Source organism: Cryptomeria japonica, chromosome 4, assembly GCF_030272615.1.
Source record: "Cryptomeria japonica chromosome 4, Sugi_1.0, whole genome shotgun sequence".
Classification (NCBI taxonomy): domain Eukaryota; kingdom Viridiplantae; phylum Streptophyta; class Pinopsida; order Cupressales; family Cupressaceae; genus Cryptomeria; species Cryptomeria japonica.
In genome coordinates, this window is record NC_081408.1 from 147554690 (window position 1) to 147571283 (window position 16594).

The window sequence follows — 16594 nt, forward strand, 5'->3', positions numbered from 1 at the left end:
ATTATATATTTTGAAATAAGTACCTATGCAAAAGGTTAGAAAATTGAGTCTTTCGCTATGGATTCTCTGCACTTTGTAAAATTTACACAAATAAGTTTTCTCTAACAATATATTAAATGAAACAACCTCTTACAAAAGCGACCTTCCTAGCAGCCATATTGACCAACTTGACTAAACAAACCCACCAACTTGGAATAACAAAATATTATTCCTTACAATTATTTTCCATCAAGAGGAAGCCCTCTTACATAGAACTTGCGATTATGCTAACAGGAGTGTTCCGCGGTGCAACAGAGTGCTCCATTAAGTCCTCTCAAGTCAAGAGATGCCTAAATAGTTGTGACTGTAATTTGATTCGAGGAGCAAAATCATGGCCTTTTAGAATTTTATTCTTAAGCCCAACTCGGTTGTTTCACTATAAATTTCTGGAATCCAACTCGGTTGTTTCATGATGCGTCTCAGAAGTTATAAAAAGGCAATGTCTAATAGCCTTAGAATGACAAGAGACATGAAATTTAGTAAGAAGAAAGAAGCTTAGACCACGCTGTTTCAAAGTTTCAAATTGCAGAAATGGCTTTAGTTCGTTCCATTGACATTTCTGAAATAGTGGACGATTGTGCATATGGTGTTCTTGGGAAATCTCAGTTTTACGTGGGGTTGGAGAAATGTATTGGAGACTTGCGGGGAATGTTGTTAGACAAAGACGTGTCAGTCGTTGGCGCGCAATCGATGGGGGGCGGGGGGAAAACTTTTCTGGCATTGGGTATCTGCAATGATCCTCAAATCAAAGGTATACTTCTCATCTCTATTATACCTGTCCCTATGGTACTCTGGTTTAGGTTCTATTACATCTGATGTTTTGTGCTAATTTACTTAGTCTAAATCAAATTTATGTTTTCATGGATGGCAGAATACTTCCACGAAAATGTGGCTTTCATCACCGTGTCACAGTCACCAAACCTGATAGGAATTTTAGAGACTATGTGGGAGAAGATTGGTGGAAGGAAGAAACAAGAATTTCAGAATTTGGAAGATGGACACAAGCAGCTGCAGCAATTGATTTTGAGACAACCCAAGTCAACTCTGGTAATTTTGGATGATGTTTGGTCTAGAATACATTTGGAAAATTTGCTATTCGAAGGGCCGGGATACAAAACTGTTGTAACAACCAGAGACCGTTCTAATATCCCCACAACCCAGACTACTAGACTGTATCAGTTGCCATTGTTGTGCAAAGAGGATGCTCTGTCACTTTTCTGCTTCTGGGCCTTTGGACGGACATCAATTCCAAGCACTGTAGACGCAAATCTAGTAAAGGAGGTATACTTTTTATGTTCTACTAATTGCTTTTATTCTGTAATACTGTAATATTTATCATTTGAAATGTATGGAAAGTAACTCAGAATACACAGAGCATAAAACTGTTGTCTTTGGAATGGAGAAGCAAGGTAAGAAAAACTAACATTTCACTCATGGATATGCTATGACCCATTTATACACATGGATTCAACTAATTTAACTTTTTATTTTGTAAATTCAAATATTTGTGATTTTGGATTATAATTTATAATTTATATTCAAAATAGTGAACAATCCCCAGGTTGCTGGCTCTTAGTTGAAGAGTGTGAATAATCCATCATAAAAATAAAAAATAGTGAACAATATGTCTAATTTTTGCTACATAATTTATCATAACTTTAAATTAAATTAATTAGAATTACATTTAATATCAATAAAAAAACTTGTTTGTTTTATTCAAAAAGTATTGGAACTCAAGACCATGGGGAGCATACCCATGCCTTAAGTTGCCGAAGCCCTAGTATTTATAATTTTTAATTTAATTGAAGCCCTAGTATTTATAATTTTTAATTTAATTACTCAATTATATATATATATATAACAAAAATAAAATCAGAAAGAAAATTATATATATGTTTTTTCTTTAAAGAAGGCTTAGAAGATTAAAAATCATTAAAAAAATTATATTATAAATTTTCTATCACATTTACTACTTCTTGATATACAATTATTAAGAACATTATTGATAATCTCTTCATGCCATTTTCCTTGAGCTTTCTTTCCTTGTTGTTTTCTGGTAGAAAGGTAGTATTGGATGATCGATAGATACACATAAATAGTTGACTCAGAACTCTATGTTTATATTTTTTTGGTTTAAATCATCCTATGTAATATTTGACCAATATAACTATTACATATTTACTTTTCTTACTACATTACAGCTCTGTAAATCGGTAATGCAATGGCCAACTCTTAACCATTTTTATTTGTTTAGCTGGGAATTTCATAATTTGGTACAGCAAGTATTGAATGAGACATCTCTCCTAAAGAAAGTTCAGACAGATATACATACTAAAGAACGAATATTGTACAACAATTTGTGGACAATAATTGTAGCGTAGAACAAGTTTCGAACCTGTCTTTTCCCGTATAAAATTGCTCTTGAAGCACTTTGTCGTGCTTCGTAAGGCATAAGTTAATGTTTCTCGTCTGCCACCCTAAAGATTATGAATGGTGGAATGATGCCTAGGAAAGAGGCTAGCTGGCCAGAAAAGTGGGAGATGCTTAATCATAGAGCATGTGATGTTCAACTGCTGTCCATTCAGACAGGTAGGATATTCCAAAACTCTCTTCCTAATTTATTTCCAAAATTTTCCACAACTTAGTCATCAGTACTCGGGATAGGTTTAGTCTGTGAATGGCTTTGACAGACTAGATCCCATTTATATGTATGCTTACTCAAACTAGTCTATGTTAAGGATAGGTTTAATTTCTGAATGGTTTTGACAGATTAGATCCCGTTTATATGTATGCTTATTCAAATCAGTTGGATCTGATTTATAGGTATGCTTAATCAAATTGTTCTGATTCGCTATATAAACATAGAGATAACAACATATATATAATCTAAGTTATTTCCCTCTAAAAAATTGTAGTAATAAGATTTTGATATTCTAGTCACTTGTTAGGTGTAGATTAAATTGGCTATGCCAGCTATTCAAAATTTGAGATGTATTGCTTTTATCATACTATTTCGTTATAAGGATTATGAAACATTACTGTTCAGAAATCATAGTGCAACTTGTAGATATATGATTTCCACAGTTCAGAGTGTTAGCATACATAGCTTCAGGAATCAATTGTGTGAGTTTATTTGCTCAACATTTCACTCTATGATCCATCATTGAGAGAAAACAGAACAAGAGAAACATGAATAGATCACAGAATATAATCTGAAATGTCAAGCAAATAAACTCAGACAATTGATTCCTGAAGCTATTTATGCTATCATAATGTAACATTGAGCACTAATTTCGACTTACATCTTTTCTGGAATCAACATCTAAATGACGAAAATTAAACCCATAAAACTAGCATTCATAACCATCATGTATAATGATCTAATTCAATTTCCTTTCTGATTTAATCATGTAGGTCCTATGGAGGCTAAGCACTGGTTTCAGATGAATTTTCGTGAGACAGAGGCTCTCTTGCTATTCTTTACTTCAAATGAGTAATTTCTTCCTCCATTTCTGAAGTCTATGAAAATGCTAAAATTTCTCATGGTATTCAATTATGGGACAAAGAGGGCAACAATAAAAGATCTAGATGTGCTGTCTTCACTGACTCAACTCAAGAGTGTCCGCTTGCAGAGGTTGATTGCATCCCCTGTTCTAAAACAAAGCAAACAAATATCCAGCTTAGAGAAGCTATGTTTAAGCTTATGCGAGGGGTTTGAATATGTATCCACATTCAACAGTATCAAGCTGCGAGATTTTAACCTTGATCACTGCAGCAGCTTGGAAGAGGTGCCCCTTAGTTTCTGTTATATGTCCTCTGCTCAGATGTGATCTATTAGCAACTGTCATCTGCTTAAGATGTTACCTTATGACCTTGGAAATATGAACTCTCTGAGAATGTTAAGGTTATCAGCTTTACCAGGCCTAAAAGAGCTTCCAGCATCAATTGGAAAACTCGAACGGTTGGAATGTCTAGACATTTCATCGTGTGAGGGGCTAAGAGGACTTCCAGAGGAGATTGGGCAACTAAAGAAACTGACAGATTTTTATATGAGAGACTGTTCTCGTTTGATGAGCTTACCAAGAGCTGTTTGTGAACTGACTTCCCTCAAGCTTGTTATCTGTGATGAGAAGATTGGGAAACAATGGTTGCGGGCAAAGAACATTTCTATTCCAGAGCTAAGGGTTGAAATTGTTGAGACACACTTTAGTTTGGAGTGGCTCGATGATTAACTTCATTTTACTTTTCAGCGTGAAGCATAATTTCCATGTAACTTGACAAGTACCCTTATATGTTTTTAGCCTATAGTTATGATCAATATTCGTCGCTTTTTAGGATAGTAAGAACTATTTACTGTATTATGCGTGCAGACCAACTTATTCTCCATCCAAATGCATTTCTTTGTTTCGAATAAAGCCAGGAAGTGATTTTCTTGTAAATTTGTTGGAGGTTTCTTCGGTGCAATTATATTTGACTCTGTTATTTAGGGTGTCTACAAGTAATAACAATGACGGGTGATTAATTTAAATAAAGATCACTTGCGTTTTCAGTCGGTTGTACGCACAAATTTGCTACTCGTTGCAAGTCTTATGAGAAACGTTTATCGTCCGTCAAGAAAATCCAAGGGCTTGAAACGCCTGATATGCTGTAGAAGAAATTTAAAAAGCATAAGCATAACCTTTATGCGTCGTATATAATGAAAGAACTCTCAAAATAAATAAACGCCTAAGCGTTCAATCCACGCAGAATACACAACCACGGGATTGCGCATGTGAGGAAAAGTCATCGATGCAAAGAATCAAAAATCAAAGATAATTAGGAATAACTCTTCATTAAGAAAATTAATTAATTAAGAGAATAAATATATGAATAGTGTATTAATATCAATCCACTAAGAGAGGTCTCTATATTTCTACAACATAGATTACTTACTATAAGTTGGGTATCAATATTCCTCATAAAACCAAAATGCATGAAAGAAATACAAACCTTAGAGGGTGTTAAACTAGAGTATTTATTTACTATCATTTCATTAAATCAACATTCTATTATAAATAGAAGCTAGAAACAAAATGTAGAACCAATATAGTCATGCATAATTTTGTTAAAGGTTGAGCTATAAATCATTATTTGATTTTCAAGTTAAAGGGTTTCTTAAATGTTAGTCTTCCATATACCTCTCCTAAATGAAGTAAGCTAGCAATATTTTTGAGAAATATAGATCAATTTTTTTTCATGTTACTAGAATTTTTGTTAATCAAATCACCACTTTGTAAATAAGTAATGGAAACCTAATGCTCATTTAGAAGCCAACAACAATAGAGGAAGCAAGGAAAGCAATGTAAAAATAGTGCATACAAACTCTAGTGGTAGTACCATCTAGAATGACCTTAAAACCATTGAGAAAACCTTAATGATTTAAAAATATTAATAGTTAAAAGTTAATATCTATTAAAAAACAATACTTTCCTAGATACAAGATAACTAGTATGTGTGGGCATGATGGTGGAATTCACATAAGCTCAGTTTTTTCCCTTATATTTCAATCCTATTTTAGGTAAACTATCTTAATTGTAATAATTAACTTAAAATTGTTGTACTTTTTATGTAGATTTAGCTTGTGATAAATCACATCTCAATCCTTGTAATAATTGATAATGGGGTCACAAACCACCTATAGTCCCAAGATTTTTCCAACTTCACTTTGCATAATCATTGAAAGTTGTTAAATGTTGCAAGTTAACCAACTATCCAAACACTAGACATTTTTGCAACTCATTTTTTCCATTAGGTAACCTTATTAGCTATTGTAGGTTCCACTCATATAACTCAAGTGAGTTTATGTAAGCCCACACCATGTACTACGGTTGTAATGGGTGACTTTAATTACATAGTTACTTTGAAACTAGATCTACTATGGGTATTCGAAAAGTAATGATGTTTTGAGGTTAACATATAGAGGGATATTTGAGGCACTAGTATATCATTATATATATATTATATTTGTCAAACACCATTATATAAGGAAGACAATTGCATATAAATAAGAGGCCAAACGTGAATCAAAACTCACAATTTTCTTTTCCAATGTCAAATTTTAACTTTGAAAATTAATTCAAAATAGCTTAATAATCCAAGAGCTTTTTTGTAGTTATAGATAATGAGAACTTACTAAAGATAGGAAGAACACGTTGAAGAGTGAAGTGAGTGTGTAGAAATGAAAAAATTAGCAATGATAAATATATATCCAAACAAAAGAGTCCAAATGTACAAGATTGTGAATATAGAGTTTCATATAGCATTAGGTTTTTCACTATTGAATATAGGAGTTAGTGTTGGACACAAGATGCCACTGAGAGGGAGGGTGAATTAGTGGTTACCAAACTTTACTTTCTTTATCCTAAGGTGCATGTACCGATTCCTTATACCAATTTTACCTACTAGTAAGATAAGGAAAGATAACACAATATAACCACACAAAAGGGGCACATCACATAACATTGGTTATATGAGGAAAATCCACAATGGGGAAAAACTTTAGTGAGCAATGTTGTGGAGACCTTCTACTCCAATCGAGCCTCACAATGAAAATCTGATTTCAATATTTAGGGCACGAACCTAAGGAGCACCAACCCCTGATAGTTTAGGGCACCAACCCAAGGATCATCAACCCCTAACTGATTTATGGGCTACAACCCAAAGGAACACCAACTCCTACACTGAGCTCCAACTCAGTGATCACAAATAATAACATCAAATCAATACAAAAGTGATAGCCTAGTTACAAATGAGTTCTGCGACCACTTATGAATAATATCTCTACCGGTTTACTCTTCTCTATCGGTTACCATCTACTTTTCTTTCTATCGGTTCTCAATCCTCTCCTCTCTTCTTCTCACCTACTCCTTCTTACACACTGGTTCTTCTTTTCAGATCAATTGTCAGACTAAACTCTTGTTGCCAGTTTCTCTGCTTTCCAATTTATCTCTACTCTGTTTCCTGCCTACTAGATCTCTTGAAGCACTCACTCTTTACCCCTCACTACTCACTCTACCACTACCGATTGTCTTCAGTGATTTAGTCTTGCAGTTTATTGGTTGCTCTGGCCTTACCGGTTAAACCTCTACTAAAACCTTCCACCAATTGCCTCACTCTCGTCGGTTGGACTCTTCAACTCGATTCTCACTCACACACTCATTCTCTTCTTTGATCATTGTTGAGAACTTGACTAAATGATTCATTTCATTTCTTCACTCTCTTATCCAATAATGACATAAATCTAGTCTTCGATCTACATATTTATACTATTGCTTTCTCACAAAAATGAGATTCAAACTTATGGAATTCTAGGGTTTCTTCATCAAACCTCGAGGAAAACCAAATCCTATCACATTTCCTTTTAGAGATCGACCACTTGCACCAATCAATCAATCTCCACCAATCTCACAGCTTCCAATACATGTTTAATATGTTTATCAAACATGGCTCTGTTCCTCAACCTACTTTTGTAAATCATATTGAATGATCCTTTGGTTTCCTTCTCTAGGTTAGATCTACAACTAGATATCCTTCCTCGGTCATAGAATCACTCAGATCTTCAATCTTCATCGAGCCACAAATCACTACAACATATCCCGTGATATCCGTAGTCGACATTAATGTCAACCTACCACCATCTACCTCGTCATTAGACACTTCACTGACCTTTTGCATACTTTTGACATCAACTTCACGTGGAATCATAGTCTATATCCACCTCAGATAGACCTATATCTTAGTTCGGATGGGATCACCAACATTCACACAATTAGGTTCATCTACTGATTTACAAACCCTGTCAGTTTTATCATTACCAGTGTATTTTCAGCCTTGCACTTCTCTTCTCTTCAGGCGGAACACCTTCACTTGTCATCACAACATCTAACCTACCTTATGCACATCTTCAACAGATGGGAGCCTTCTACATCTGCACTTTTCCAGCTTACCTATTAACCTTTATACCGGTAGTATCTTCTGCATGTATACTGGTAAAATACCATACACACTAGTGGCACCAAACTTCATCTAGATTCTGGGAACATCCTATGTCTGCAACTGCTCAACCTTTTGCCTTCTTCACCATTTGTCTGGTTCTCCTCTTAATCGGTTTGTCAAGGTGGCAGACTCATTTTTCTAAGTGAAAAACCTCCCACTCTTCACCTATCTTGGTAACCCATCATTCCTTCTCTATCAGTCCAGTGCATATCTTTGATTTCATGCACTTGAGGCATCTTCGTGATTCACTAGTAGATCCAATGTGAGCCACTAATCTCCTGCCTTCAAATTGTTGCTAACTTATCCCTAAGAATTATAGAACATTCTATGCAGGTTGGGGATAAGCTCCACTTGCCGGTGGGAGTGAGTCCTTGACATCTCATTCTTCTTCTAGCATTGAATTGACATGTCTTAGCTAATATTGAGCATATACATCTTCAATTAGGTACACATGATTCGATTGGGAATATACATTGTCAGTCTTGTCTTCATTCAATGGGAGTCCTCTAGATTAACATCCAATAGTATATCAGCTCTGCACTTATCCATTAGCTCACCCTGCTTGCTCATTGGTCACATGCTTGTCAGTTGCCAACCATACACTGTCAACACATCACTTACTAGTTGACATCCTCTCCTTGTCAGTGATAGGCTATACCGGTAACCTACTATACTAGATGACATCAATGACAACATTTCTCATCAATCTCCCATACTAGTTTTCATCCTATATTGGTTGACATCAATGACAAGAAAATGCCAACAATCTCCCTCTTTGGCATTTATGTCAACACATGTAGTATCCAACATACTATAGATTTTTTCTCCCCATTTAACAAAAATGGCAAAGGACACTGTTAGGGTTTCTCTCCTCCTTTTTCTCTATCAAATTCTTATCCTCCTTTGACCATCATAATTTGCATCCTCTCAATTCATAGCTCTTGAGATGGAGGGCTCAACCACCAACTGACACCAATTATTCATCAACCATGTGTATATACAACCCGAAACCTTATTGTGTATACAAGTCTGAAACCAATTGAAGGCACATGTGTTAGTGAATACAACATACCTACTGATTAGACTACATCATCTCCCCTTTGATATATAGAAGCCATTTTGACCCCAAATTGTTGATACCAAGTGTTGAGGCTAACATTGATACCAATTGTATCTTCTCTAGAGCAACTGTATGTTCTCCTGTGCGGGTAACTTTGCCTCTTTGCGGGCAACACTCCTAGTGGTCCATTTGTGATTATAGTTAAGTACAAATTGGATGGACATTGAAATACCTCAAAACCCTAGACAGTTCCATAAACACAATCATACCAGCACAACCATAGACACTTGTGTCCAGCATGTCTAATAACAATCAAAAGATATGGCTGTCAACTCCCCCCAAGTCATAGATCTCAGGACCTCATTGTCTGTCAGGTTCTAATCCTGAGCTCCAATTTGCCCCTTATACTAGTTGATTTGAGAATATGTGATCACTCGGATGATCTATCTACTCCATTATATCCACCACAACTTATGACATGATCCTAGATGTACACAATGCCATATAATATCACTATCATGCCATTATCAAACTGGTTAGCCCAAAAATATGCATGCCTACATGATCAACAACTGAGCCAACATATGTCATTCAGGTCTTCATCAACACCACCTGAGACATAAACTCATTATTCCATGCTACCAAAGTTAATGCAATGATCTCAAACCTCATTGTCTTACATAACTTGCAAGTACCTGTTAGCATTCATACAGGTAACATCCTGCACATACCAGTTTCATGTACCAATTGATCATCACTACCGAAGCACCTTCCTATAACTCATGTCTTCTTGTGTCAATTTTCATCTGATCCCAATTGCAAATTTTCCAACCATTGACACATATAGTAGTGATCCATCTTTTATCTGTAGGTGTGTAGCCAAGGTAGCCACTACACACACTTGCCATCTCATTTTCTTCTTTCTTACTAGCAACATCTTGTTCTTCCATGTGTCCTCTTCCACTGAGGGGGTGAATGATAAGGTTTGTGTAATACTCCCCCTAAGGTCCTGTATCTCCTTTAAGCCTTAGGAGATATCACTTGTGCATTGAATGCACAGTACCGGTCCATGGTTGCATCTTTTTACTTCTTCTTCCATACCTGCTTGGTCTCATTCTTCTTCCCATTTTCAATATTGGGAGCAGGTGTTACCTTCTTTTGCTAGTGGGTCCTTGCTTTGCTAGATTCTACCACATGATCGGAGATATTGTTGTAGAAGAAAACAATGTTCATACCAAGCAGCTGACTTGAGGACCTTTTGTCAAACCGGTGTAACCATCTTCTTCTGATCAGGCTATTGCGGTTGGCTATCAAAATCAGTGGACCACTTGATCTTGTAGGAGCAAAACCTCTTCTCCTTTTGTTCCATGCAACATGTTTTCTCTCATATGCTCTATATCCATTTCCATGTTGAGCATAGCTGCTATACCTGCTGTCATATGACTGCAAATTCATCCTTATGCGGTTATGAATTTTATGGCCAAAGCCATTACATCTTTGGCAGATAACATTGTTATTTCTAAGGAGAACATTATTTCTATTCCTAGACCTCTTTTTGCATTCAACTTCCCTATGACCATAATCTTTACAAGAGAAGTAGTAATCGGTAAAGGAGGGCATATGACTTACAAATTTATTTTGCAATACATGAGGAGATCTTACCGATCTAGCATCTACATTCCTGCTTCTCCGGGGATGGATCCTAGGTTGTCCATGCTCTACAACTCTTCTATCTAATCCCTTCTTTTCCCACACTTGTCTTGACTTGAGGATAGCATCCTTTTTGTTTCCTCTACTAGTAGGTAGTCTTCTAGACTGTCTTTTCAAGTTCTTGCTACTGGTGAAGTTGTCTTCTCACAAATTCCCTTTTCCTTTTGCATCTGCATTATTCCTCCTTGTAGTATCAGTATTCTTCTTTATATCTTCATCAGTTGCTGTCAAATCAATCTTCTTCTTTGGATCATTTCTAACTGTGAAGGTCTGACCCTTGTTCTTTCCATTTTAGGAGATAAAAATAATATCTTTATTGGGGGCAACCTTGCTTATGGAGCATTCACTGACAACATATCCTAATTCTCTGGCATCCTTGGAATGTTTTTGCTGATTCAACATTTTGTCCAGGGCCTCAGTGCTGCCATCATACTAGTTTCTTACCTTGAGTTCATCCTTAAACTTCTTAAGCTCTTTGCTAATGTTCTCCATTTCATCTTTTAGGTTTTGGCATTCTTTGTTCATTGTCTCCACTTCTAGCTACAGTTCCTCGCATCTTCTCTCACTGGTATCCAAGAGTGATTTCAATTCATCAGTCATTCTTTTGGCCTCTTCAAGTTGGATAGTTAACATGTAAACATTTTTGTTTAACTTTTCAAGGTATATTCTCAACCAGTTGCATTCTTCATGATCTGGTTTTTTGTAATTCTTAAATTCATTCCTAACAGTTCTTAGTTCATCAATGGCTCTTAGCAACTCACCTTCTAGATTAGCTTCGTCTTCTTCTTCTTCTACATATTCTTCTTCACTACCGAACACATCTTGTTGATATGATTGGTCTACATGATCATATTCATATGTGTGCCTCTCATTCTCTAAGTCTTGATCCATGAAGAGGTGATTTCCTTCTTCATCATTGTTGTTGTTGCTAACAAATCTACCTTCATCTATAGACACATGTGACACACTTCTCTTTTTTCCATCACAAACTTGTTTTGCAGTGTTAGGCTCATTTCCATAGAGCTTCTTTAATCTATCCCATAAGCTCTTTGTTAATTTGCATTTGTCCACCTGTGATGAGACATCATCTGAGAGCCCACAAAGTATATCCTTCATTGCTATATCATTGCACTAGTTTCTTCCTTTTGCATCTGAATCGATGAGAGGATTGACTTTACCAGAGCAGCCATTTACTACTGACATCCATACATCAAACCCTGAACAGGATAGGGAGACTTCCATCCTAAAACTCCAAATAGAATAATTTGAACCATCCAAAACTGGAGTAGGGGTTGATATGAAATAAACTATTGTGTCCATAATCCAGAATCTACCCAAGCTAGAGAAAGCTTTGAATAACCAAGAACCAAGGCTTTGATACCAATTGTTGGACACAAGATGCCACTGAGAGGGGGGGTGAATTAGTAGTTTCCAAACTTTACCTTCTCTATCCTAAGGTGCATGTACCAGTTCCTTATACTAATTTTACCTATAGGTAAGATATGAGAAGATAACACAATGCAACCACACAAAAGCTACACATCACATAATACTGGTTATACAAGAAAAACCCATAGTGGGGAAAAACTTGGGTGAGCAATGCTACTAGAGACTTTTTTCTCTAATTCAACCTCACAATAAAAATTTGATTACAATATTTAGGGCACCAACCCAAGGAGCACCAACCCCTAACTAATTTATGGGCTACAACCCAAAGGAGCACCAACCCCTACATTGAGGTCCAACTCAGTGATCACAAATGATAAAATTAAATTAATAGAAAAATTACAAATGAGTTCTGCAACCACTTATGAATAATCTCTCTACTAGTTTACTCTTCTCTACCAGTTACCCTATACTCAGCTTTCTGTCAGTTCTTAGTCTTCTCCTCTCTTCTTCTCATGTTCTCCTTCTTACACACTAGTTCTTCTTTTCAGATTAGCTATCAAACTAGACTCTTGTTGTCAGTTCCTCTGTTTGTCGGTTTATCTTCACCTTGTTTCCTCCCTATTGGATCTCTTCAAGCACTCACTCTTCACCCCTTCACTCTCAACTACCTCCCTTCTAATTCTACCACTATTGATTGTCTTCACTGATGCACTCTTGTAGTTTAACGGTTGCTCTGGCCTTATCGGTTAAACCTCTGCTAAGCCCTTCCATCAGTTGTCTCACTCTCACGAGTTGAACTCTTCGACTCGATTCTCACTTGCACACACAGTCTCTTCTTTGATCAATGTTGAGCAATTGATTAACTGATTCACTTGACTTATTCACTCTCTCATCCAGCAACGACATAGAACTGGTCTTCGATCTACATGCTTATACTATTGCTTTCCCACCAAAATGACATTCAAACTTATGGTGTGCTATGGTTTCTTCATTGACCTCAAGACAAAACCAAATCCAATCAAATCTCCTTCTAGAGATTGACCACCCGAAATGAATCAATTAGGCTTCGCCAATCTTGTGGCTTCCAATACACATTTTCTATGTTTAGCAAACACGGCTCTATTCCTCAACCTTCTTCTATCAATCATGTTGAATAATCCTTTTGTTTCCTTCTCCAAGTCAGATTTGCAACTGGATATCCTTCCTCGATCATAGCATCATGCAGATCTTCATTCGTCATTGAGCTGCAAATCACTTCAACATATCCCATGATATCTTTAGTCAACATTAATATCGACGTACCACCATCTACCTCATCATCAGACACTTCATCGACCTTCTACATACTTTCCACATCAAGTTCACATGGCATCATAGTTGATATCCACCTTAGCTAGACCTATATGTTGGTTTAGACGAGATCACCAGAAATCATAGAACTAGGTTCATCTACCAATTTAAAAACCCTTCCAGTTTTACTCTAACTGGTTTGTCTTCACCCTTGCACTTTTCTTCCCTTCTGGTGGAACACCTTCACTAGTCATCACACCTGCCAACCTACCTTATGCACATCTTCAATAGATGGGAGCCTTCTACATTTGCACTTTGCCAGCTTACCTATTGATATTTATACCAGCAGTATCTTCTGCATGTATACTAGTAAAATACCATCCACACCAGTGGCAACTTCATCTACATTCTAGCAACATCCTCTATCTGCAACTGCTCAACCTTTTGCCTTCTTCACCGTTTCTTTGGTTCTCCTCTTAATCAATTTGTCAAGGTGGCAGACTCATTTGTCTAAGTGATAAACCCCTCACTCTTTATTTGTCCTGCTAACCCATCATGCCTTCTTTGTTGGTCCAGTGCATATCTTTGATTTCATGCACTAGAGGCATCTTTGTGATTCATCGGTAGATCTGTTGTGAGCCACTGATCTCCTGCCTTCAACTTCTTAGCTAACTTATCCCTGAGAGTTAAATTACATTCTATGCAGGTTGGGGATAAGCTCCACTTACTGGTGGAAATGAGTCCTTGACATCTCATTCTTCTTTCGGCATTGGAATGACATGTCTTAGCTAACATCAAGAATATACATCTTTAATTAGGCACACATGATTCAATTTGGAACACTCATTGTCAGTATTCTCTTCATCCAATGGGATTCTTGTAGATTGACATCCAACAATATACTGGCTCTCCACTTCTGCATTAGCTTACCCTACTTTCTCACTGGTCACATGCTCTTTGGTTGGCAACCATACACTATCAACACATCGCTTACTATTTGACATCCTCTCATTACCGGTGATAGGCTATACCAGTAACCTTCTATACTGGTTGACATCAATGACAAAATTGCTCATGAATCTCCCATACTGATTTACAATCTATACTGGCTGACATCAATGACAACACAATGCTAATAGTTAGCGGCTTGGTAGAATATGTCATGGTCAAGAATGGAGAAGTTGAGATCATTCTCCTTGAAAGAAAGAATAATAAAATACTCATAAAATGGTTCGTATAAACCAATCAATTAGATAAATTGGGTGAGGCTATATATTGAACAAGGATTATTGAGATTGCATTAAAAAAATACGGCCAAGCATGTAAATTATAGGGCCTAAAGGAAATATTTGGTAAAAGATTTGGATAATTGAATGTTAATGATAGTGCAAGTTCATAAATCAATGAATAGTATTAAAATAGAAAGAATAAAATTAATCTTAAAGCTATGTTCCCAAAGTATTGCAAGAATGAAGTGATATTCAATGTGGATGTAAGAATTACTGAAGTAAGTTTTAAGAAACATTTTAGGTTTTTAAGAATATCTAGCTCATTTCATCACTTCCTAGAGAGATAATGTTGTGAAGGATGTGCAAAAACACAATAATGTAAGATTACTTTAGAAAATATAACTAGGTAATGAATGGCCCTAGATTTAGAGATAGAACTTTCATAATGGAATTCATGACACATTTATTAAGGTAATCAACCAACACTTGTGTAATTCATATAGGTTACTATCTTTAAGTAAAAAAATTATTATATTCCCTTACTAATCATATTTCCTTAAAAATTCTTATAGAAAGATTCCAAATAGACCTTCTAATGTTCTTCACTCATTGTAATTTATCTAAGCTAGGGTATTTGTTATTGGACATATATAACCTGACACACATATTCCTTTATGAAGCTAATTACAAATAATATGATAAGATGTGAAGACTCAACTTGGAGTTATAGTTTTTTATTAGCATAAAATAGGTTTTGAAGGGGCCCCAAAACCCTCACATCTAGAGAAATATCATCAATTAATGGACTCTACTACTTGGTAGCGAACAATAGGTTTTAGAAAGAACCTAAAGCCTTCTGGATTTACAAGCATCGTGAGCCCAAAACCCAAAGACTACATAAAACAAACAAAAATTCAGAGCAGCCATAATCAACCAAACACGAGCCAAACATCAACTATAAAACATTACAAAATAGGCTAGCCTAAGTAGAGGGTCTAAGTTAGAAAATAATAGAACTCCAAAAAAAAAAAATGAGGGCTTTTTGAAGCACCCTCAACCAACATGAAGTGTTTTCCCAGGCTCCCATAACCTGTAATAAATTCTTTGGGTCACAAAAAACCACAAAGCCTAAACCTAACCAAAAACAAACACTGGCCAAACTGGGCCCTTGAAAACTACTAGCATCTAGCCTGTCCTTCAGAGAAACATAAAAAATAGGGTTTTTCCTGGCCCCCTCAACCTTGAGAGTGGGTTTTACAAGGCTCCCACCACCTGTATCAATGGGTTATTGATAGCCTCCCATAGCCTTGATCTTGAGAATAAAGAGAGTTGAGCACATTATACCCTCCAAGATCACCACCTCAATAGGTGATAAAGAAGAGAAACCAATTAAAAGACCATCCTCTATTCCCATACAACCAAGAAATTGGTCACCATCAACCTCCCACTAGTACCTCCTAGCATCAACCAAAATACCCAACTCCACCTCAATAGGAGAAAGGTTATCTCTAGCACCGTCTATCTCCACCTCAAAAGAAGATAGAACCACCTTTATAAGAAAAACCAAAGATAAATGAGGCTGCTAAGATAGAAGCAAGAAGGCTAGCATCAAATAACAAAGAGAGGGGAAGCCAACAATAGGGACAACAAAGACATAAATAGTCATAATAACCCAAAGAGTAGGATCATTAACACCATTAGGTGGATAAAGACATTTGAATATACCCGCACAAAAGAAAAAATCAGAATAGGGGTGAAAACATGATAATAGCAAAAATGAACCACATCCTCCAAAATCCAAATAATAGCTTTGGTATCCGCAAAATGGGAGCATTCAAAGAGA

The 16594-nt window shown here is 36.3% G+C and overlaps 1 protein-coding gene and 1 long non-coding RNA gene across 2 annotated transcripts; both read left to right on the forward strand.

Moving 5' to 3' along the window:
- The first annotated feature begins 570 nt into the window (after positions 1-570).
- Positions 571-2420, forward strand: LOC131079800 (probable disease resistance protein At4g33300). The gene is made up of 3 exons (XM_058017840.2): positions 571-790; positions 911-1320; positions 2319-2420. The coding sequence occupies exons 1-3, from the start codon at positions 571-573 to the stop codon at positions 2418-2420; spliced, it is 732 nt and encodes a 243-aa protein (XP_057873823.2).
- Positions 2421-2538: 118 nt separating this feature from the next.
- Positions 2539-4478, forward strand: LOC131079834 (uncharacterized). Its single transcript, XR_009372129.1, has 2 exons — positions 2539-2628; positions 3454-4478. It is a non-coding gene; the product is annotated as an uncharacterized LOC131079834 (long non-coding RNA).
- The last annotated feature ends 12116 nt before the right edge of the window (positions 4479-16594 follow it).